The 24,294-nt window shown below is 40.2% G+C and overlaps 1 protein-coding gene across 1 annotated transcript in view; it reads right to left on the reverse strand.

Moving 5' to 3' along the window:
- Nucleotides 1–17,916, reverse strand: part of HEATR1 (HEAT repeat containing 1) — a 34,442-nt gene extending 16,526 nt beyond the window's left edge. Inside the window, exons 1-22 of the mRNA XM_058801418.1 lie at nt 17,775–17,916; nt 15,892–16,108; nt 14,867–15,008; nt 14,225–14,326; nt 13,201–13,341; nt 12,411–12,622; nt 11,146–11,279; nt 10,336–10,444; nt 9,864–9,974; nt 9,360–9,477; nt 8,021–8,128; nt 7,518–7,613; nt 6,407–6,495; nt 5,896–6,107; nt 5,512–5,633; nt 4,709–4,906; nt 3,800–3,983; nt 3,386–3,534; nt 2,525–2,717; nt 1,806–1,978; nt 1,302–1,469; nt 224–466 (exon numbers count right to left, since the gene is read on the reverse strand). Of these exons, the coding sequence (XP_058657401.1) occupies nt 224–466; nt 1,302–1,469; nt 1,806–1,978; nt 2,525–2,717; nt 3,386–3,534; nt 3,800–3,983; nt 4,709–4,906; nt 5,512–5,633; nt 5,896–6,107; nt 6,407–6,495; nt 7,518–7,613; nt 8,021–8,128; nt 9,360–9,477; nt 9,864–9,974; nt 10,336–10,444; nt 11,146–11,279; nt 12,411–12,622; nt 13,201–13,341; nt 14,225–14,326; nt 14,867–15,008; nt 15,892–16,108; nt 17,775–17,916 (3,363 nt within the window). The remainder of the gene's footprint in view (nt 1–223; nt 467–1,301; nt 1,470–1,805; nt 1,979–2,524; nt 2,718–3,385; nt 3,535–3,799; nt 3,984–4,708; nt 4,907–5,511; nt 5,634–5,895; nt 6,108–6,406; nt 6,496–7,517; nt 7,614–8,020; nt 8,129–9,359; nt 9,478–9,863; nt 9,975–10,335; nt 10,445–11,145; nt 11,280–12,410; nt 12,623–13,200; nt 13,342–14,224; nt 14,327–14,866; nt 15,009–15,891; nt 16,109–17,774) is intronic.
- Between the last annotated feature and the right edge of the window lie 6,378 nt (nt 17,917–24,294).

Below are 24,294 nucleotides of genomic sequence, written 5' to 3' on the forward strand. Positions count from 1 at the left end.
AAGCAGCAATATCTCCTTCTGATAATTTTAAGAGTTCAAGTTTTGTAGCCTGTTTAGATGTTTCAGAGACAGTATGGAGACACTGAAATCTTGTAGTAAAAAAAAAGACAGGTCAAAAGCTATGGACTCCTCTACACTGAAAGAGCCCTTGTATATCCAATCTCAAACACTGCTAGCTGCTTTAAGCATAAAAATAAATAAAAGGTATTTCATAAAGCCATACCTGCCCAAGTGCTGTGATCTGAAATGGTGGAATTTCTTCATATATTTTCTTGGCAGCATGCAGACTTTTGATAAATAAATCCAGACTCTTCTGATTCTTGCACAGGAGGGTGGCTGAATATTCATTAAACTTTCCAAGGATTAGATGCAGGAGAATGACTTCATCTTTAAACATTGCCTCAGCATTGTGAGAGACCTTCTCTAGCAGACGCTCTAGTACAGGCAAGAGGTGAGAGAGAACCATCTGCAAACAGAGAAAATGCATAACAGGAAGTTTATCCATTCTCAGTTTAACAACTTTCCAGTAGCACAGCTTCATTTTACTGCAGCATCTTGGACCACACTGCACACAGTATTTTAGGCAGCAGCTGTTCAATTGGAAAAATACAAGGTATAATATGAGATTACCCCAAGTACTTGCTCATCTGCTCCTTAGCTATTTTCATTTGCAGAACAGTATTTCATAATTTCAAAGTACAGAAACAAGGTAATTTTTCCACCCATTTATGATTGCTGTTTTCCACAAAACCCATATGTGATGCAAAACAACTAACACCCTCTATGCAGTTCATAATCTTTTCAAGACACATACAACTGAACAGGACATAAAAATTCAAATTTAATTCATTTTTTCAACTTTGAAGTCATATTTTCCATCACTTGGAGAATTCTGAAAATGCTAGATAAGACTAGGTTAATATATATAAAAGAAATTCACAGTCACTACTTGATACCTTGCAATTCTGTACAGGAAACTCAATGTTCACTTACCAAAGTAACACATTTCTTCTGCAGCAATCTCTTCTGAAACAGTATTTTTTAGTAATATCAAGGGAATTTCTTTAAAAACTCCAATGCAAAATTCTGCAGCCATTACATTCCAGAAGGAGCATGCAAACGTTTTATGTTTCATTAAACCATACTTTGCAGCTTCACTGCATATTACTGGAGGTGTCAACTTAATACCTAATAATCTAATACATTGTGGAATTATTTAACAGCATTATTTCTAAATTATATGTGATTTCAGCATTTCACTCAAATGCAGAATCCATAAAAACTCAAAAGGCAGCACTTACTTCACCATGGATTTCATGAAGAATTTTCATTAAGTTTCTTGCAATATATGATGGGAAAATACGGTTCTGTACACAATCAAGTATGTTTTCCAAAGCTTCCAACAATTTTTTTTTCTGGGATTTCTGTTTTGACTGTGTCTCAAGATCCTCAAATAGAGTTCCCATAATCTGGTTCATTAGCAAAGTGAAAATTAAGTTATTTTCTTGCAATAAAAATGCCTTAAAAGAACAATTATTTGATGCTTTCATAACACTGTCATCTATATATAAGCAGAGTTCTTCATCTGGAAATAAACCACTGTTAATGCCTCTTAGGTTCTCAGCCCTCTGCATGTAATAAATCACCTAAATGTTTTTATAGTTCCTAAAACAATTATAAGTCAGTCCACTATTGGATACAAAGACAAACAACTTTCCTGGTTAACTTGATTTCTTTTCTGTGAGACAGAAGCTCACAGCAGCAGACAAAACTTGTATTAATAGACACCTTAATTAAAAAAATACCTGTGCTATGTATGTAGGGTCAGATACAATCTCTTCTGTCTTTTGCTCCAAATGCTGAAGGACAGGATGAAACAGAGACTCTTTTATTCCTCCCAAGGAATGGAGGCAGTTGAGAGCAGCCCTTCGAACTTCACTCACAGGACTAGCCAAGTTAATTAGCAAAGATATCACCACTGCAAGAACAATGAGGGAAGGAGGAAAAGAACAGAGTAAAGTGAGTGGTGAAAATTTTACTGCAGCTGTCCCTGAAGAGGCATCAACATTACTTTGTAATTAAGAAGTTGTCTCTTTTCACTGTAAGCCTCTAAGGTACACAAAACCAATACGAGTCTCACAGATTCATGACTCTGAGCTTCATCACAGTCCTTATACTCATGTTTAAGCTCAGAGCTCATATATTGCTAGTGACTGTCACACCCTGAGACTGCACAGACAGTAATGTCCTGTAACTGACTCCTTCAGCACAGCCCTGTGCTACTTTAACACTTATAAAATCAAAAAAAAAAGTGGCTTCAGTTACTTCAAGCTTGGACTTACAACTGCACCAGTGAATCAGCAAGAGAACTGTCTCAGCCCAGTGAGGCTGAACATAAATAACCTGAGATACCCTTCATGGTATAAAATATTGTAAAATTGTACAGAATTAAAAAGTACAGTGATTGAGTGCTAAGATGAGAGACAGACAGACCAACAGACAGACAGATAGAATTTTACTCTACCTGGAGATGATGGTGATAGCAGTTGTTTCTTGTTCTGGTCTGCTTGTGATTCAAGCAGTGCATAGCCAATATACAGAGCCTGAGTCTGTAGCATTGCACTGACTTCATAGTTCAGTTGATTTGAAAGGTTATAATTGTAAGTCCATAAAATGGAAAGGAATTTGAAGAGAAGCTCTGAATTTTCTAGATGCTCCTTAAATTTAACACGATGGAAAAGAAAAAAAAAGAAAAAAGCACTTGTTTAATTTATTTGGCAAACTGCTACTGAAAACATTTGATAAACCACCCCACCCACTTCAAAGGAGTACTTTGTCTCAGAAAGAGAACTTTGTCTCAGAACAACAGAGAAACAGTGTCTTTTGGGAAGAAAAAGTTATTGAGTAAATGCTGCATGTATACACAAGGCCAGATGTTATTTACATATGCATGTGAAAAACCATGAAATTATGTAATAAGGAAACACAAAAGTTCTCCTAGAAGTTTTCCTTCCAGTTTCTGTATTTAAACACTAACAAATTTTACAAATCAACTCTTTGTCTTGCTACCAGTTAGAACCAAAACTTTTTCCTCAAACTTTAGGCTCTTGATCTTGTCCTGCGAATCAGTGTTGTTTTCATCTTTGCCTCCAATAGTACATTTATGTTTTGTTTTTTAACTTTAGTTTTCCATTATTACATTTCATTAGGGCTAAGTAACCCAGCTGAAGCTTACACTTCCATCTCCTCACAGTACTTGAATGCCACAAGCAGTGTTGCATGACCTGTTGACCATTTTTCTCAGTTTTCCTTAAAAGTAATGCAACCATGAAATAGTTTCATGACTCTGACTCATAATTCAGAGCACCAAATGCAAAAATAATACCTTGAATAAGAGATTCATCAATGCTCTGTACTGAAGAGCATCTCTTCCCTCACTAGCTCCACTGACAAGCAGGTCAAACAGCCCCAAAATGATGTGCAGGTAGTCTTGGCTATCTTGCTTCAGAGATTCAGGATTCCACCAGTATTTCTCTAAAAAATACAGGTTATAATTAAGACACAGCAGGTGCATAGGAACACCCTCAGAAACCAGGAGAGAACAGATATCTCTAGTTAAAAGAGGACAATACATTTGTTTGATTTCATGTTCACAAGTAAGCAATCTTTACAGATGTCAGTAACAAAGGACAAGGTTAGGGAAGCAACATTTCCATGATTCCAACAACTTCTGAAGGGAAAAAAAACCCAACTTTCCTTTTTCACTGGTGTGAGTAACAGGCAAAACCTTAACACCTACCTTTTACAAAGGCCATGGGAATTTTTAGGCCTTTAATGAAGTTTTTCAATAAGAACAGAACCATAGCTGACTCTTCTGCATGAGCAGTCTCATCACTTTTGAGCTTTTCTATATAGGCAATTAACAAGTCCTCAGGCACCAAAGTGTCCTCTACTGTTTCAACAGACCAGCTTAGGGGAGTTTCCTGCAAATGAAAATAGATTTTAATGTATTCTGTCACAATTCCATGCAAAAGAAACCAGAAATTTAGCATTAAAATTCAGCAACATTTCATTTCCAACCTCCAAAGAGGTATCCTTATGGAGTGAATTACATTTCTGATTTTACATTGAAACTTGCATCTGCAGTTTTAAAACCTATGCCAGCTCTTTCTACCATAATTAGAGTGTACATAAATGAAGTAACAGAAGAGTAAACTATCAGTCTCTTTAAAATACCTCTTCAAAGGGATTGGGAATTGCAACATTTTTGACAGTCAGTTTAACACTTTCATCTAGCTCTGTTCCAGAAAAGCAATCCATGTTTCAGATACTTGCGTATACAAAAAAACCATTAATGGAATAACCTGAGGTCAGAATAAATAATTACCATGTGCCACTATGTGTGTATATGAGGGGATGTACACACAGAAACACAACCTGCTCACATGGGTTTCTTACAGAAAAAAACCCTAGAGCTGTTTCTCAACAAAATAGGTCAAGAAAACTCCAATGGAAACACACATAAAATATCAGAGTAATTCTTAATGGCACTATTGCCAAGTGTGTGTTTTTGCTCTGAGAAGAAACGAAGGTGAGATTTTTCACTGAGAGTTTCTGAACTTGGTCTTCAGTAAAAACAATTTAAAAACCTTCTTAATACTGTTTTCAGTACAAAGAAAATGCCCTCTCCAGACTGTTTACATCTTACCTCTGCAGGTTCACAACTTCTGAGATTCTTAATTTTTTTATCCAAGAAGCGGAAGACTCTGATAGCCACTGGAAGATAATTTTCCTTTCTCTGTGCATTGCAGCAGCGCTGAACAAGCACTGCACCAATTATATGAGTAGTTACTTTCCGTCTCACACTGTCAGATTCTGTTTCAGCAACGAGTATCAGGTCATCAATCTTAGAAAAAAACAGTGTTGGACAACAAAAATCAGTAAAACAGTGGGAGTTCCCTATGACTAAACTGAACATGTAAATGAAAAATGGTGTAATACTATTTAGTTTCTACCACAGGTAAAAAGTGACTGTCTGCTGTAATTGTACTCTTTGAAACCCTGCAATGCACAAACATCAGTTTCTATGAACTACCCACAGGTACACCTGCTTACTCTCTAAAATTTTTTTTTACTAAAGTAAAAATTCCTCAAATTTAGTTACACTAATCATTTGTCAAAAAAGGTAATCAGTTCTTTTCCTTAAGTTAAGGAAGAAATTGGTTTTACATGGATGGTATTATGGTTTGGTATTTTATATATATATATATATATATATATATATATATATATATGTAACTTGTATATAAATACATAAATACATACAGACATAAATAGATATAATTTTTATATATACATGTATTTGCCTAGCAGCTTGATGATAGCATACTAGTGCCTAGAGCAGCCATGCAAAGCTCTTCAATATCACATTTGTTTAATTACCTGAAAAGTAATCAGTCACCACCTGAAAAGTAAAACTTCTCCAAGGTTAGGCTGACATGGTACACTTACCATTTGCAATAGTAAGGAAGGGTCCTCTGATGTCAAATTTCCAGAAAGCAGACGAATCATTTTCTCATTGGCCACTCCAACCAACTCTGCAGACTCAGCAGATTTAATTGCCTCTTCAAGAGCTACTCCAAGGGGGAAAAAAAATAAAATCAATAATCTAGATATAAAATTCATGTGGCTCAATAATATTTAGAATGAGTCAGAAACGTACTAAACAATTTCTACCTCTTTTCAAAGAGTTTTTTTCAAAATCCATTCAGTTACAGCATGATAGCCTGATAGTGACAGCCTGCGTCCTTCAGTATGTGTTTAGGTTCAATAAGGAGGAGGTCCTAACTTGCCACAAGTTTTCTCTTATCAAATCAGTTACAAGGAACACTTTACCTTCTGGCCAGCCTTTCAGTAAAGGATGTAAAGAGCAGAGATCAGACTGTGACAAACAAACAGCCATTTTCCAGTCTGCAGATTTTGCATTTGCATTAGTGATTATCATAAAAGGTAACAACTGCATTACTGCTGCATCTAGCAGTTCTTTCTTCTCTTTTAAAATCTCCTCTTTGACTAAAATTTTTACTGTTTGCTCCAAAACCTTGTACCTGAAAGAGAACAAAACATGTTGAAAATACATTACTCAAGCACATCAGCAACATTTCTTTGATTTGTTCTCTATTTTCCATGGTGATTTTCTGTATCTAAACAGCTGTAACAACAAATAAGGAATTAATGGGAAATGGTATGGAAATAATTGGACATCTCTCTTGTAACTCAGCATAGACATAGCATAACAAAAAGCATTTGCAGAGAAACACAGTTTTTAAAGTACTCTTATAGTTTCTTTAAAAAAAAGAATTTGTACAGAAAGAATGTAGACTGAAAAAAAAAGGCACAAACATACCACTTTCCATCCTTTGAAAGATCAGCTTTCTGGAAAATGTTCAAAAGACTTGATACTATTACTTCTGGATTGACTTGTTCTCTGAAAATCTGAATGATAATCAAGAAAAATGAATGAAAATTCAACAATATACAAAACAGTTGACCACATCATAATGGAAAATGCATCTGCTATACCAAGTGGGAAGAGAGATCAAATATGACTAACTGTATTCCTGCTGATGTTCATGAAATGAAAATACTATCAGGTGAAAAGAAGAAATAAGGCTGCCCAGTATGCCCTCTTGATAGCTAAAGTATGGAGAATTTATTGAATGTGGAAATGTTTGGTAAAATTGATAAATGACATACAAACTATATTACAATTAAATAAGAATTGTTTTTACTTTACATTGTATCTGGATCACAAAAATGTAAGGCACATTAACAAAAGAAACTAAAGTTTAAAGGAGCCCTTACGTGCTTCTATTCCTATTTACTGGTGATCAAGAATGAATGAACACATAAGACCAATTCCACTACTACTAATAATATTCTCCACTACTACTAGCAGAAGCCATGAAGAGAGACTGTTACTCTAGCTGGAAACAATCAGTACAATGCATACCAGAGTCCTATCCAGTAAACCTGAGCTGGAGCTCAGGACTTTGCCACTATCAACTGACCAAATGACTCGCATATGGAAAAACTCAGCCGAGCTCCTCTCACTGGAGCAAAGTCTTGTGACTGCACCACTTTCCATCCAAAAGACAGATAGTGTGGCTTGCCTTTTTATAGAAAAACATACAGAATAAGCAGGAAGCGTGCCTCAAAATAATAATCAAAGATTTAAGTATGCTTCAGTAGCTACATTCAAAAAAAAGAAAAATAAAATAGATAAATTCACTTTAACTGCCTACCCCTAGGTAAGGATCAGGGAGCAGAGATTTGGGGGGAATTTGTGAGATGGCAAACAACACAAGCCTCCTGTATTTGTGCTGCTTCATCCTGTTAAAGGATAGAAGTCATGCAACAGGAACACAAGGATAAGAAAGGCAACTACACAGAATACATTTCAGACACACACACATTGGAGAGCAGGTAAAATCTCGCATGCCAAAAAACACACTTACCTCCAAAGAACTGAGAGCAGACATCACAACATCTCTGTTGTCATCCTTGAGCCGTCCAAAAATTGCTTCTTCTATGAAAGCCTGATCAAAACCTTCCTGAAAAAATAAAGGAAACAGAGTCAAAAGGAAAATAAATCATTTGTCTGTCGAGCAATTTACAGGCTTTTAATATCTGAATTCTAGTGTAAGAGAAGTGGTAATATCACCTAAATTAAACCTCACAGGCAGACTAACTTTCAATAACAAAAGAAAGAAAACTAGAAATATTAACTAACTTGGATTTTATGAGAATGTGAGCAGCTTAATAAACAAGAACTATATCCAGACTCCAGAACAGGGGGAAATGGTGACAGAAGCCTACTGAAAACACCATGAAAAGCAGTAAGGATGACGTAGGCACAGTCTCACATACCACTCCTCTTCAACTGCTAAGTTTGGCAAACAGCTTTTTGAAGACATTCCATGTTAAATCAGTTCTGTAAGTGAGAGGTTCAGACACAAACCTTTGAAGTTTCAATAGCATCTTTCAAATGCTGAAGAGCCAGGACCCGCACAGCAGGCTGAGGATGATTCAAACTAAGCAGAAGGGAGGTATCAGAGACTTCCAGAAACTGAAATACAAATTTCACAGTGACCCCGGTGCATGTTAAAAATATTTTAAATACACATAAGTATAATGGGAGACATTTCTTGTATCAGAAGAAAACCTGCATGATCAAGACCTAGAAAGTTAAACTACAGTATAATGATATTGTGTAACTGTTTTAAATTATTAAATTTCTTCACTGTTGCAGACAGTTTTTGGAAGATAGCTTGAAAAGTACAATAAGTCACAGACACCATTATGTCCTAGAAAAGCATTACACTTATCTAAGGATTCTGAGAAAGCTCTAGTGACAATGTCAGTGTGACAGAGCACAGACAGAAACTGCTAAAGAGGCATCCCTGCCAGTCCAATTGCCTGCACTTATCTCAGGAACCTTAAAAGCTGGAAGAGAGCCATATGCCTTTGTTCTGCACGCCTTGTGTTTCTGTTAATCCACTTGTTACTCAGGCACAGAATCTGTGCCTTTGTTAAATCAGTACAAAAATACTGTGTGTGCTTCTTTCTGTAGTTTGTCATGTTTGCTTTCAGTCCTTCAATCATTGCAAACAACAGCCATAATACTAACCAGCTCTTCTAATAAATTCCTTGGCCAGATCTGTTGTAGCAATGGTTATTCTGTGTTAGGCTGAGTTTCAATTGCTCTTCAGAAATGGCACAGGAAGAACTCTGAGGTCACTCTGTCCTTCCCTGTTACCGACTGCAAACATTCATAAAATCAGTGCAAGGAAAAGGACCAAGCTATCTTCTCTCAACAGTGATTAAGTTGTTTCTCAGCTTTCCCAAAACACACTTTGCCACTGACAAGATCCTTGAGGCCTTGCTGGGTACCACTGTGTTGTCACTATTGACCCTAGAGTGTATGTAGTGGCCATGTGTCTAAGGAAAAAAATTATTGGTAGCAATTGGAGCAGGTGGAAACATATAAATTCTAACCAGGGAAAAAATCTCACTCTTAAAAGTCCTTATGAAAAAAAACTTAAAAGACATGATAGCTTTTGTTTAACCACAATTTTGACCAAGCTCCCTCCCCCCAAATATTTAATGAAGTTAGGATCCTTTACTTTGGTATTAGGTTGTTTTTTTTTCTTGTTGTTGTTGTTGTTTTGTTTTTTTTTTTTTTTTTGTAGGAATGGTAGATAGTTTGTTCATAAGGAGTAATAGAGAGCAGAACTATATTAAAAATCAGCCTTCTGACAGTATAACCATTTAAGAGCTAGGATCATAATCCTACCTACCTTGTACTTGCCACAGCTTAATGAAAGAGAAATAAATTGATGAAAAAGATTTTGGTCAGCCTCATTTGTGCAATCTTCCAGGTGCTTCTCCAACACAGAGTCTAAGGCTTTAGGATACCTGCCAAAAGGCAAAACCATCAATATATTCTGCAGAGGATTATAGAAAAACATGTATTTACAGGAGAAATACAGGGAAAACCAAGGAAACTGAAGGATTTGCAGACCACTAGGAGACATAATGAGCAGGGAAGGTCATGCTACAAAGTAAAGAGCTGTACAAAGCCAGTAGGTCTGTGTCCAGGTATTACAGTGATAACAAAATATGTAGGGACAATCAGTAAAACAAAATTTGGACAGAGATTAGGAGTCAGTTATTCCTTTTGTATCTATTTCAGCAAGACTACTTGTAGTAGTACAAGTACTTACTATACCCAATAATCCAAGATCATAGCTGATATCACCACTCTACAGACTGTGGGTCTGTCACAGAAAAATGGAACTTACTTTCTCTCGAGAAGTCTGATGAGAGGAAGGATCTTTTGATTGAGTGCAGCCATTTTGGTGGGATTAGATTCAACCTCTGTGCCACAGGAGATAAACTCTTCAAGAAACTTGCTAAAATTACAAACAAAAGGAAAAGCCACCATGTTTTGGAGAGTATATTTTCATTACTGTTATAAAGCACAGTGCTTAACAGATTAGGATTAATATACATTATTTACTGCAAGTACAGATTTGCTGCTGGCTTCAAGTTTCCCTCTGTCCCACAACTATTCCCACAAATGCTAAATGAATGACTCTTCTGGGTTACTGAATGTTTAAATTTCAAAATCCACATCTGGATTTAACTTATGAACTCATAAAAACATATAATATAATGCTGATATAATGCTAATGCCATTGTCAGGAATTATTTATTATTAAATGAGAAGTGACTGCACTACTGCATAGGAAAAACAAACTGAAGTCAACTCACGAAGCCAACAGGGAATCTAAATCCTTTTCCAGCGGTATACTCTCAAGAATAGCTTGAAGATGCTTGATATAAATGTCATTTTCTGTCTCCTCGGATTCTTCTTGCTCCTCTAAGAACAATCATAGAAGATGAACAATAGTTAGAGAACAGTCTCCTCATACTGATAAAGCAAACAGCTTCTGCAGCATCATCCTCTGCTGAACCAAGCACACAGCTTGAAGACCACAGTGCTCATCCAGCACTAACTCTCTGTGATCCATTAGCAATGCTTTATACCAATGTCATTAAAATGCCAAAGCCTGGATTGCTGCCAATAAACTCAAGGATGCTTTGGCATGTTCCAGATCTGCTGCTAAGAGCTGTGCCAGCAACTCTCTAGAGCATTCCTTGGTGTGAATCTGGACCTTTTGAACAAAACAGCTTCCCCAGTCATGATTCAGCATTACAAAGCCACAGTGCAAACAGATTCTCTAGCACAGACACAGGCTACAAGTGCATGCCAGCCAGCCTTGCTGCCCCAGACTGTTCCCAGGCACATTTAATCACTGGGTAAACACAGCTGTCCCTAATTAACCACATATGGAGTACATGCCATCTACCCAAGATTTCATAGTATTACAATACACCTCTAAGAAGAAAAAAAAAGAAAGAAGGAAAAGAAAAAAAAAGCAAACATACAAAAGCTCAATCAGGTCTTCACAGGTACTGGCACAGTTTCAATGGAAGAAGCAATTACACAGCTATGACATCTACCACAGTTATCCATCCTAAGGCTGATCCAAGTTTTACAAAGAACCTGTGCTAACTTACCTGTATCACTTTTCATGATGGTGTGAACAAGGTGAGGCAACAGGTAGCGGAGGAGAGGAGAGATATCATAGCCTGCTGACAGGCCTTGCAAAAGTGTTACCAGTTCTGGGCTTTTGCACAGATAAATAAATGGCCTGCACAATTAAAAGGGAGAAAAAAAAAAGTGTGTATGCTGATCTGGGTTACAAACACTTTCAAAACTATGCAGATTTCACGAGGATTCAATTTTCAGCATCAGGTAACAGCCCCATTGTAAACAAACACTGAAAAAATTCAAAGGGCTCCACTTAATGCCAGATGTTTACTGGCAAATTTAATATCCAAGAAGAAAAGAGGGTACTGCCAGCCATGTTGAGCACAGCTGCTACAAAGGCACAGTGAATCCACCTATGTTTTTTACAAAGCTGGTAGTAAAAGGAAAAATACTTGTATGAATTACAGAAGATATCCTCACTGCAAGGAGCATATCTATCCCTCAGAAGCAGCTAAATGGATGAGAAGTAATTGTGCAATGACAGATCTTCTGAGGAGAAGCCATTTCATTTCCCTTTTGGCTCACACAAAGCCTCACCTTGTCTCCTTTTACGCCCACCTGGCTGGATGCTGCATAACACATCAACCCCACACCTGCTCTTTTGACAAACAATCCATGACAGTGTTTAAGCATCTGGCAAGTAATCACTCTATATATCCCTCAGAAGATTCTTTCTATTGGAATACTCCTCTCTGCCAGCAAGCAGATTCCTTGTAGCATGTGGGACTATGTTCAAATGCATGTTACCAGCAGAAGCCAACTGTCCCAGAGCAGAGCAGACAGATGGATGGGAATCCACCACACAAGCCTCCAGGAGAACACCTCACCTGAAGTGAGACCAAACAAGGGGTGGTAGAGAAACACTTATCCTTCAGGTGTTAAACTACACCAACTCAAAGCCCTTCCACTGAAGGGGCAGAACCTCTTTGCACTTTCCAGAAAACCTCTTACTTGACAGGGTTCAGTTTTGCACACTGGCATCAATCCCTTACTAAGAGAAGTAGCAGAGGCACCAAGAGATGACCAGCTCACACCACTGACACTCCTCTGCTGCAGTGAGCATACAAATTTTCAAAGTAAGCCAAAGGAACTTGTAAGCCCTCTGAAATGTCAACTACCGAACTTCTGACAGGGAGGTATCCCTTTAATGCTGAGGATATAAAAATTGCAAATTATCAAAGCACAGTTTGGAATTTTAGAAAGTGGGAAAATCTGATTCATGTAGACTTACTTTTTCCCAAGTTTATCTCCTTTCTGAGTTTGCAGAAGTAGGTTCAAGCAAGCCAGCCCATCCCTGATTAATGAGGGCATTTTAAATAGTGTCTTGCTTATCTGCACCATCAAGGAATGCACCAAGGAAGTCTCCACTGTCACTTTTACTGTCATCTGGCAGATGATCATGTATGTTGCAGCTCTGTAATCCTGTACAGAAGACTTCAAGCCCTAGAAAAAGAGACAAAGGCGAATTTTTAACACAGAATAACACAAACGAGTACATTAACATAAAAATAATTTTTATTCTAACATCCACAGAATCCTACTATGCTCTTTTCCATGTGTTAATGTTTAAGGTATTTATAAAATCAACTTCCAAGAAGAAAAAGCTGTCGTGCAGGATCCACAGACAAAGAAGACACATTTATTAACTACTGCTTTGTTTGTTGACAAAGCAACAACCATGGACAAGAAAGGATATTAGAGCAGGCTATCTACCCTGACACAACTCCCTCATGGTTTAGTGTGATAAATTTCAAAGCAAAGACACTCTTCAATCTGTGTATCCATTTCTCACAGCTCCATTCCTCATGCAGAGTAGAAAACAGTTCTTAAAGTGCTCATCTGAGGTGTGAAAAAACATTATTTCCCATGGACCCTCACCTGCCTGAGGTTTCAAATCAGGCTGAGTGGTACAGTATGCACCACACAGGATGTTCCTCCTGGAGGTTATTTGTGTGAGGTTATGTGCATCTGCAGAACACAGTGCACTTCATAACACAGGAGGGAAATAGAGCTTCACCCACCTTTTGGACATAAGGAAGCAGCAGAGAGACCATAGTGTCTGTTATCTTCTCTGCAGCTCCAAGAGCTGACACAATGGTGGAAGCATAAAACACAAGGAGAACTCTCAGTTGAGCTGAGTTGCCGGGACACTCTGAAAAGACCTGGATCACAAAAAAAAAAATCAGTTGTTCAGACATAGGGCAAGTGGAAATGCACACATGGCTTCCCTCAAGCCACCAAAATCTTAGAACTCCAGCCTGCAAGCTCCAGCAGCTCCTGCTGGCACAACTGAAGTCATCTCCTCTCATAGCAGCAACCCTCACCAGAGGTTACTGCTCCTCCTCACAGGCAGGGCAGACGGAAATGGGTGCCAGTGTGATTAATCAGAGTAAGGCAGCCAAAATCACCTGTGATCCTGGTGCACTGCTCAAGACTCAGAGCTGGACAGCCAAGAAGCTAAATGGTGCTATGTTTAACACCTCTTTCTACACCTGTGAATACTCTGTTACTGTGTCTGCTTTGCTTAGTTTGACAGCACATGCATCCCAGTTCTCTAAATAACTGTATCTGTGATACATCTTACCCTTCTGAGACTACAGAACTAGCTCTCTATTTGACATTAACTGAAAAAACAAAATAAAACTGCCCACCTTCTAACATTCTCAATTTCAAATTCTCATTAATATTTGAAGATGTGTATTTAAAAGACCTATGAAAACCCCCAGAAGAGACATGGAAATTCAGAGCACAGTTAAAGACTCATGGCAGGAATGAGTTTATGGAAGAAATTAAGACAATGAAGTACCCTGAGGCAACACAGTAAATAATACAGTATGGCCAAATTGCTTTGTCATGGCTCGTTGGTTCTCAGTCACATCCCTATACGAACTTCTGACAGACTGTCATCTTCACAAATTATAATAAAAGAAATCCTCATACTGTTTACTGATGAATGAGTTCAAAATACTAAGAAATAGCACATTACTATAAAAACCCAGGGAAAACAAAGTGACAACAAACAGTGCTCTAGAATAAATGAACAACCTTCACAGATCTTGCCACCAGCCTGCAGATGAAATCCATGAAATCCAGGTCTTTGTAGCAGTGTGTAATGACAGTACCCCTTGCCAGAGGGACTCCAGGTTTCTTTATACAGTGGAAAAAAAAGTAAAGTTAGAACATTCAGAGAAAAGTGAAGCACAAAAAGTAAAAATTACTATAATCTCCAAATTAATCCTACTGATCAGTTAACACCATTGAAACTGAAATAAATAATGGATTGCCACACACTGTTAGAATGTTTTGTGTCTACATTAAGACAGATGATGAAGAGAATAACATTTAACCTACATGGAAATAAACCTAAATTTAAGCAATTTATGTATCTTCCTAGCAGTAGCAAATACTCACACCTTAAAAGCCTGCTTTAACTTAGGCAAAAAAAAAGAGTAATTACAGTCAAAGCTTTTTAATATCAACTTCACCTTTAAAGAAAGATAGCAGAAACAACATGTGGGCATCCAGGCTCCATTCCTGTAATTAAACCTTTCAGTACAGTTCTACAACTAACCACATAAATTGTTGGACCATATTCATAAGCAGAGTAGAAGGGTCAAGAAAAAATTAAATTAAAGATTATTAAAGTCCCTCAAGGTCCTTCTATCTTGCATCTCTTAACTACTTTACCCGTATTGGATCCATCCAATGCCACTTATGAGTTGGGCTTTTTATATCTAAGAGTTGAATAACTCTCACAAATACATTAGTCTCATGATATGGCAGAACACAACCAATCAAACTGTCTTGATTGTAGAGATGAATGTGAAATCTAAAGAAAAGAACATACATATGTAGTTTTAAAATATCTGGAAGCCAAAAAGGAAAAAAGACCCCTCCATGTTCTTCTCAGAATACCTTGTTACTTGCTTTTAAGCAAGACCTGACATGGTTTTCACACTGACTCAGATCTATGGTCCACCTACAGTCCAGAAACTCAAGGTGGCCTGTATGTGCTACAAGAAAGAAACAGTGCTAGCATATTTTTTCCCCTCACTATCAACAATTTTAGGTCCCTGTACAACTAAAAATTACCTTAATTTCTTCTGCACAGGCTTCAATAGTAAATCAGATGTTACAAAAATCTAATATGAATCTCTCAGTACAATACATGTATAGAAAAAATGTGATTCAGAGAAGTATGTTTCAGGAAAATCACACATTCTTTCATGATAAGAAGTACTGCACTTTCTGCATTTGGATAGGTTAATTTATATAAATAAATATAACATCACAAAATACTTCATTGTTTTTTTCTTCACACCAAAACCTTGAAATAAGAATAGTGAGGGTTCATGGTTCAGTGTTAATATTGAAACTTGGCTATTTTACAAAGCCCACCTCTAAAAGCACAATATAGAAGTGCCTCTCTGTGTGCTCTGTAAGATACTTAGGGCTGGGCAACTTTGGTGAAATTGCTTTTATAGAAAGTACCATGCCAGATCAAAATAATCACAGAAATTTATCAAAAGACAAAAATCTAATTAGCAAAGAAGAGCATCTGGCCCCATAAGGACTAAGTCTAAATGCAATTAACATTCTATCCTATTTTCAGAAAGCTGAAGTAAAATTATTCAAAATTTTTCTCACTGGGGAGAAATAAATCTTGCATTTCTAGCCTTATCTATTGACATGTAGGATATTCAGTGGATTACCTCTGAATCAGCCATTCAAGGCACTTCTGGGCTGGCTTAAGCATGAAGTAGGGGGACAGGTGAATGAGGAACAATGAAATATTCTTATCCAGCTGCTGATTTACTGCTTTAGTCTGAACACTGCGTTCAAGGCCTTTGGCTGTGGAACTAAACAAACTGGACTGGAACTCTTCAAATGAAGGATCAATGCCCATCAGCTCTTCTAAGCCAGTGCACCCTGTGGGGGGAAAAAATAAAAAAAAATGGGAGGAATGCTGTTAATACAATAGTTTTTGTTCTCCACTTACTTCCTCACTGGCACATCCAACTGTTTTGCTATACTGGTACATGTCAACCTCACCAAGCAAACTAAAAGAGGCCTAAGACCAAAACCTTTGATATACTTGGAACTACTTCTCAACTGACAAAGAAAAACAACATTAGCAACTATCAGCAGAGAGCTCTTGCAGCAGTGAAGGCCAGCAGCATGCTGGGTTGTGCTGTCCCTGAGAGCATGGCCAGAAGGCCGAGGGAGGGGGGAACTGCCCCTTCCATTTGTGAGCTGCAGCTGGAGCCCTGTGTGCAGTTTTGAGATCATCAGTAGAAGAAAAACATTTCTGGATGTGAGTTCAGCAGAGGAATGCTGAGATGGTCTAGGGGCTGGAAAACAACATAAAAGGAAAAGGAGGAACAGCTCAGCCTGGAGAAGAGACAGTGAAAAGGAAATCTTCCACTGTCTGCAGCTACCTAACAGGATATGGTGTGGGTTATCAAGGAGATGGAGCCACTCTTCTCAGAGATGCACAGTGGAAGGATGGGAGGACAGCAGATGCAAGCTGGAACACAGGAAACACAAACCCAATGTATAGATTTTATCTTTTTCTAATGGTGGAATGATCAGATAGTGGATCAGAGGTGCAATATTGGATAAGAGACCATAAAAACTCCATCCTCAAACTCAGCCAAGCAGTTCTAGAGTAACTATTTAAGAAAGCAAAAAAACACACTGTGCTGCATCAAAGATATGTTACTTAAAACGGAAACATGATACCAATCTGCCTGGTTTTAGAAAACAGCTTTCTTATTTAACAGTATTACATGCCTGGATAAAAATTTATATAAAAATGGAAAGGGATAGAGCATAAAGAATTTGAAGTGTGCCAACACGGCAAAGGCTACTGCCACTTCACATTATTTGTGACCGTAATGTTACCCAAGAGCAGAGCATCAGCAGGTTTCCATGAAACAAGAATTCATGTCAGAAGGCACATTGGGAGATTTCCAGTCCCAGGCTCTGCTCAAAGCAGGGTTAAAAGGGTCTCCAAAATTGGACTAGGTTGTTCAGGGCATTATTCTGTCAAAGTTTTCAAAAAAGTCACTTTTTATCTTTTCCCAACCACAATCTCCCTAGACAATCGTGTTAAATGCTTGACTGCTCTCACACTGAAAAAGCTTTTCCTTCTATCCAGTTTTAACTCCTATTTTTCCAACTTATTCCCACTGTCTCCTGTCTTCCAGCCATGCATGCCTGGTGCATCTTCTGGGAATATCCTCAAAGGCAATGGCAGGGTCCTATGAGACCCATCCAAAGCCTTCTCTTCTCCAGACTGACTGAGACCAGAGATATTCCTCTCATCAACTTTCCCTTATTGGGCAAATTCTCCAGTCCTTGAGCATCTTGGTGATCCCTGACTCTTCCCCATGACCTTACCCTCAATTGCCCAGAAACGTGCTTGTAGAGGAACTGGTTTTTCCAAGGACTGGAGTGATGCTGACCAGCCAGTAGCTTCTTCAACTATTCTTTTGGCCTTTTTTGAATACGGGTTTGCCTCTCATATTCATCTTCCTCCATCTGTTTTTTGGAGTGTTTTTAAAGCCAGCGCCATCTAAGCAGCCAAACTCACCGATGGCAAAGAACGTGTCCCTGTCAATAGTCGCGGCTTCCTTGCAGGTGAAGAGCAGCGATGCCACCTCGCTGCGGTCCAGGAGGCTGGGATCGGTCTGGGGAAGCGCCAGCCGCTTCAGCTGCTCCGCCAGGGACGTCATGGCTCCGAGTTTCGGGGAAAGGAACCTCCGGAGAAAACTGGAGGGAGAAAACCACAGCAGGCCCGCAGATGGAGCAGCCGCATGCAACCAGCCGCCTCTCCCGGCCCCGCTGCCGCTCGGGCGCGCACGTGTGGCGCGGGGAGGAAGGGGGCAGAGCCCGGCGGTGACACGCGTCCCTGTCCCTGTCCCTGTCCCTGTGCCTGTCCCGATCCCGGCCCCGGTCCCCGGCACCGACCTGGCTCCCGCCGCTCCCGCCGGGCCCACGTGGGCTGCGCGCGCCGCTCACCCGGAAGCGGCTGCTCCCGAGGCTCGGGAAGTTCCCGCCCCGGCGGCGAGGGACGGGCCCGGCCCGGCCCCGGCAGCGCCCGGCGGGCGGCCCGGCCGGAAAGGGGCCGGAGCCGCCGGGCGAGAGCTGCGGGACGCGAGGCAGCCCCGTGTCCTGTGGGCCGTGGCACCCTGGCCTGTGTCAGGAATAGTGCGGCCAGAAGGAGTTGGGAAAGGATCAGATCCTGTGTCCAGCTCTGTGCCCTGCAGTGCAAAAAGGACATGGAGGCTCTGGAGCGAATCCAGAGAATATCTACAGAGCTGGTGAAGGGTCTGGTGCACAAGTCCTGTGAGGAGCACTGAGGGAGCTGGAGGTGCTTAGCCTGGACAAAAGGAGGCTCAGGGGGACGTTGTCGTGGACGTTGTCCTAGACGGTATCCAGGTGGGAGTTGGCCTCTGCTCCAAGAAACAAGTGACAGGACTAGAGGAAATGGCCTCGAGTTGTGCTGTTTTGGATTGGATATTTAGAAACATTGTTTCACCCTGAGGGTGGTCAGGCATTGGAACTGAAGGGAAGTGATGGCAGTTAGAAGACACACAGATGTGGGATTTAGGGACATGGTTTAGTGGTGGGTTTGGCAGTGCTGGGATAGTGATTGGACACAATGATCTTAGAGGTCTTTTCCAACCCCAATGATTCTATGCTGAGTGTGTGCCACCTGCGGGAGTGGCCATGCCGGCGTGTGGCTGGTGTCCGTGAGGAAAGCAGCTGTTGTGGCCATGGAGGATGGTGTCACCCTTCCAGGCAGGTGCCTCGCAGGGCAGTGTCCCATGGAGGGATCTCCCAGGTGTGGGGCAGGCCCAGCCTGCCTGGCAGCAGCCAGTCCAGGCACCAGCCAGGGTGGGAAGGCAGCAGCAATGGAGAGATGCAGACACCTCAGTGTGCCAGGGCTGCTGCTGGCTTTGTGCTGAGCCCAGCGAGGCAACAGCCTGGGCCGGGAGTGGGGATCCATCAAACATCTCTTAACAGAGAAGAGATTGTGGTGTTACATTTTATTTAAACGGTATGCTCTGTTTTATCCCTCGAAAATGTACGGTTTATTCCAAGCCTGTGATCCTTCCCTGCAGTATCATGTATCTGTATCCCATTGGCCCAGGTTTTATTCCGCGCCCACTTTGAATCTCTCTGTTAAGCTGTGCAGGGGAGACCAGGCTCTCTCTCAGCCTTATTTCTCCCTCTCTCCTCCCTCAGAAACCATGCTGCTCCCCGGAGTGGGACTCCCAATAAACCCTCATCTCATTAGCGCCCTCAGAAGCCGTGTGGAGTCTCCGTGCCTGCCTGCTGCCACCAGCGAACATAGAGCTTAGGGGGCCCCCCAGGGACTCCCCGGGAACCAACAAACCAACAGTTGTTCCACTTTAGGATTTTTCTATATCAGGAATGAATGAAAGTAGGGAAAGTGCAGGACTCCCATGAGCAGAAGGTACTGAAAGCTGCAGTGATGTGTGCGGGCTAGATCCTAGCTGCAGAACCAGAGAACGATGTAGACTGGAAGAGTCGTCTGATTCAGCCCCAGAGCAGGGCCAGCTTAGAGCATTTTGCTCATGGTTTTTCCCAGTTGGGTTTAGAATATCTCCAAGGGTGGAAATCTCATGGCTTGGATGAGTCTCTCATCCAAGATTTGGTTAACCTCAGATTAAAAATAAATTTCTGATGTTAAAACCTGTGATCTGTCTCCCATCAGTGTGCATTTAAGTTTGCATGGTTCTGCACTTGGAAGTCAGTGCACAAGGCCATAAAGGGAAGGTGGCTTGTGACAAACTAAGTAAAGTCTGGCAAAAAAATCAGAAATAAAATTTATCCCAACTGATGTCAGCAGATGGACAAAATGTTGCCAAAGGTAACAACTCCAGCACTAGTTCTGTAAAACTATTTCCACATATTGCTGAAAAGCTTCATGGCTATGACAGAAATAACAGATTTGTTTGTAAGACTGCTGTATTATTTCACAATCATTTAACATGCAGTAGAAATATGAAATGCTGATAAAAGTCTGGGATTTTTTAAAATAAATCTCTGCAGAGATTTATTTAAATGCCTAATTTTATCCATTGTGAGTGTCGCCTGATTTCAACATTTTTTTATTCCTCTCTGATTTTTTTTTTTTTGCTTGGGTTAAACCTTTGTAGGTGTGGCAGTAGAGGGAGGAAATGCAGCTGGATGTCCAACTCTGTGCCTGATGATATTTGCCAGTTAGCGTGTGTTAACTCTGTGTCACGTTCCTTCTGACATGGGGTGATCTGGAGGTAATCACAGCAATTGCTGAGCTGGTAAGAGCTGCTACCACTGCAGTTATAACAGTGTCAAAGTGTTTGGGGGATATAACTGATTTAACAGGAATTGATATTATTTTTCTGATGGTTCTAACACTTGAGATTCTGATCACCTAGCAAAGGAGCTGGCTGGGAGTGGTGCAAACCAAAAGGCCAGGTTTATTGCACTTCTTCACATTCCCTGTGGCTTCTGTGTATCCTTTTCTTTCCTGAAACTTTCACATGACCTTACTTTTAGCATAACTTAAAACCTCCAGAAATATGCATATTTCTATGCCTAAAAATACCAAACATATTGCAAGGGGCAGAAAGTTGGTTCTAAAACAAGAAAACTAGTCTTGTTTGTTTTGTGTTCAGCAACAGGGTTCATTATTTAAATGCTCTAGCCAGAAAGATAAACTGGAAGTTGTAAAAGCTGGAAAGTGTTCAGGTTCTGTTTTTTTCCCATGGAGAGCTGCAAGACAAAAGTTTTATACCTTTGTGCTTTCTGTTCCATCCTTGTTTGGTTGCAGAGTAAAGTTGGGATTTCCCTTGGAAGTTAATTGGAGGAACAGAGACACCTTGTGCAGAGGGAAAATTATTTGTTCTTAATTTGATTATAAACAAGTGTTTTGTGGAAAAATATTAGCTCATGAAAGTCTATTAGGAAATATGCTTAGTTGGCATTGTAATTATTCAGTGTTGAAGCTGAGCCTCATGGAGATTTGCACCATGCTGGACTCTAAAGAGGTTCTTTTTGAACTGAAATCCAAACCTATTTCAAGTAGTCCCTTTATTTTCTCATGGCATAGACGTCTGTGTAGGTGAAATTCTGATAGCCACACTGCAGCTGAGATCACCTCTGCTGATGGCTGCTATTAAACTGCAGACACACGGTTTGTGGTGCTTGGGAGTGGGGCTGCACCGAGCCTCATCCGCAATGGGCCCCAGCTGTGAGCAGCAGGTGAGCAGCACTGAGAGCAATGAGAGCTGGAGTGCCCAGGGGCACTGACCAACCACCAAAGGGAACAGAGGCACACAGGTGCTGTGCATCAACATGAGGGTATCAAAGGTTGGGCTAAAGAGCAGAAAGAGCAGATGCTTGCAGCCTTCTGCAGTGTTGTGATGGTGCTCTGTATGGGCAGCTATTTGAAGCTTTCTGATGTGGTAAGGTGTTACTCTGCTTGGGCAAAAGCATAAAGCCTTCTGAAATTGTGTGGGGATACTCTGTGTATTGTAGCATCTCAGTCTCATCGTCTCAACTGTGATGTTAAATTGCATTTGAAAGAATTTATTGCCCGTTAAAATTCTTAGGGTCTTAGATTATAAATTGTCATATACTAATTTTAATTGGGAAAAAGGTGATCTGTTTCAAGCATTTTCTGTATGTTATTCACTTGTCAACATTGGTATATTTGAAAAGGTTTGATTGAGAAAGGTAAGTACTATGAAACTTTAAGCGTTCTTTGATTTTGTAAAAGTACCACCACTAAGTTTGTGGTACTTCTGGAGAAAATATAATGGATGTCTTTATATAGATAAAGGTCTAGTCTTTATGTTCCTTTTTTTTCCAACTCACCCCATCAGCTGTGCATTGAGCAGAGCTTCATCTACCTTGGTAAGTAATGCAGCCCAGCAGGAAGAGATCTGTAGAACGAAGTGGTGCTGAAGAACATTCATCACACTATATGCATTTCAGAGGTTTTATGCAGGTCTGATCAAACCCCTGTGAGTTGCACTCCTGGAATGCATCTTTCTGGTCTGGCTTCATTTGTAAGCAAGAGGTGGAGGAATTTCATGTAGAGAAGAAAAAAGATTCTCTTCCGATTTAAAAAAAGGGACTGCTCAGTAGTGTTCAATTGTAATATGTTAGAATGAATATGAAGGAATTGAGTGCTACCTATGCAATTTACTTTTTACATACCACATTACAGTGCTTGTATTAAATACTCTTAAGCATTCTCAAATTATTAATTTACTAATATGCTACTTCTTTTTTCCTTCCTGCACCTCCTTCTGTAACTAGTGAGCCACCATGATAAATGATTCTGAAGGAGAGAGAGACGAAAGCCACCTTCCCTGTGCTTCCCATCACTTGCTAATAATCTTGGTACGTTCCCTGGCATTTGTCTATGCTGTTTCTAATTTTGGTATTTAAAATACAATCTGACTGCAGCATAATTAAGTAATATTAAAACATTTCTAGGATATGCAAAGATTGTCACTGTTTCGGAGTATGTGAAGTTCTTTAATGTTTTAAGCAAAAATAAGTTAACAAATCTGTGTATTCAGTGTGGGTTTGTGGCTGCTAACTGAACTGTAAACCAATCTGTGTTTCAGAGTAGTGGCTTGAACACCTTGTTCACTCAAGGTAATCTCATTGTCAAGGAATATACTGTGTTTCACTGTTGGTTTTAGGAGACGTGCTGCAGTTTTGTAGTTTGGGAGACTGCTACTCTGAGCTAATCCATGTCCTTTGTTCTTAATTGATGTACATATCTGCTTCCTATTAGGACATTATCATTTATAAGAGTATACCTGTGGTCTCTGAATTTATAGAGTTTATCAGGAAGAACAGTGCTGCATTAATCTATTTTTCTCTATTTTCAGTTCTTTCTGTACCTTATGACAATGCAGCAGTCACCCTTCACTGGTGGGCATTGTGAAATGATAAAGCAGTTCCTTTCTGCAGGGCACATGTTGATAAGGCCTTGAGGCCATCATTCCCTTGCCCAAGCTTTTGCTAAAAGAAAAGAGATGGGAGCTGTTTTGTCCTATAGCAATGCACAGATCTAAAATGAGGGAGTTAAGATTTCTTTTCCCTGTCTGCTTTCTCCCATAAGGGCTTGATCTTTTTACGCTTGCATCAGTGAAACTCAGGAGTAATTCTGAGGTCTGTGAAGCTGTATGAGTGCACAGCTGGGGTACCTGGAGGCAGATAAAATCAAGCATAATTCATAGACTCACTGAATGGTTTGAGTTGGAAGGGACCTTACAGATCATCTAGTTTCAATGTCCCCATCATGGGCAGGGACACTAAAACAGATTGCTCAGAGCTGCATCCACCCTGGGCCTTTAACGCTGTGAGGGTTGAGGCGTTTACCGCTTCTGTGGGGAACATGTTCCAGTGCCTTGCCACCCTCACATTAAAGAATTTCTTCCCAACATCTAATATAAAGTAACCTTCTTTCAGTTTGTAGCCATTCCCTGTGTCCTTGATGAGCTCTCCTGCTTCCCTGTATAGTCCCTCAGATAGTGGAAAGTTACTGTTACACCTTCACACAACCTTCTCTCCTCTAAGGTGAACAGCCCCAACTTTCTGACTGTGTTCAAAGAATGGGTGCTTCAATCCTATTAATCCTATTATCAACTTTATGGCCCCCTCTGGGCTTTGTGGTCCCAGCAGTTCCATATTCTTATGTTGGGAACACCAGAGCTGGATGCAGCACTCCAGGTAGGAGTCTCACAAGTGCAGACTAGAAGGGCAGAATCCCTGTCCTTGCCATGCTGCTTTGGATGCAGCCTGGGATTCGTTTGACTTATTGGACCGTGAGCACACATTGCTTGGTTGTATTGAGTTTTTTGTCAACTGTCACCACTCAGTGGTGGTTGAGGTTACAGAGTTGCAATTCTCACTGCTGTATCAGGCTGAAGGGAGAATAATTCTTGAGTTGAGCTGGAGGGCTGCAAGAAGTTTCCTTGCTAGGCAATGCATCCAGCACATCATTGACTTACTGACCACTGTGGGAGGCAGTGTCATGTTTTCCTGGATTTCCTTGAAAATCTACTGTTGCTTCCCCC

The sequence above is a fragment of the Ammospiza caudacuta genome, chromosome 3 (genome assembly GCF_027887145.1).
Source record: "Ammospiza caudacuta isolate bAmmCau1 chromosome 3, bAmmCau1.pri, whole genome shotgun sequence".
Lineage (NCBI taxonomy): Eukaryota > Metazoa > Chordata > Aves > Passeriformes > Passerellidae > Ammospiza > Ammospiza caudacuta.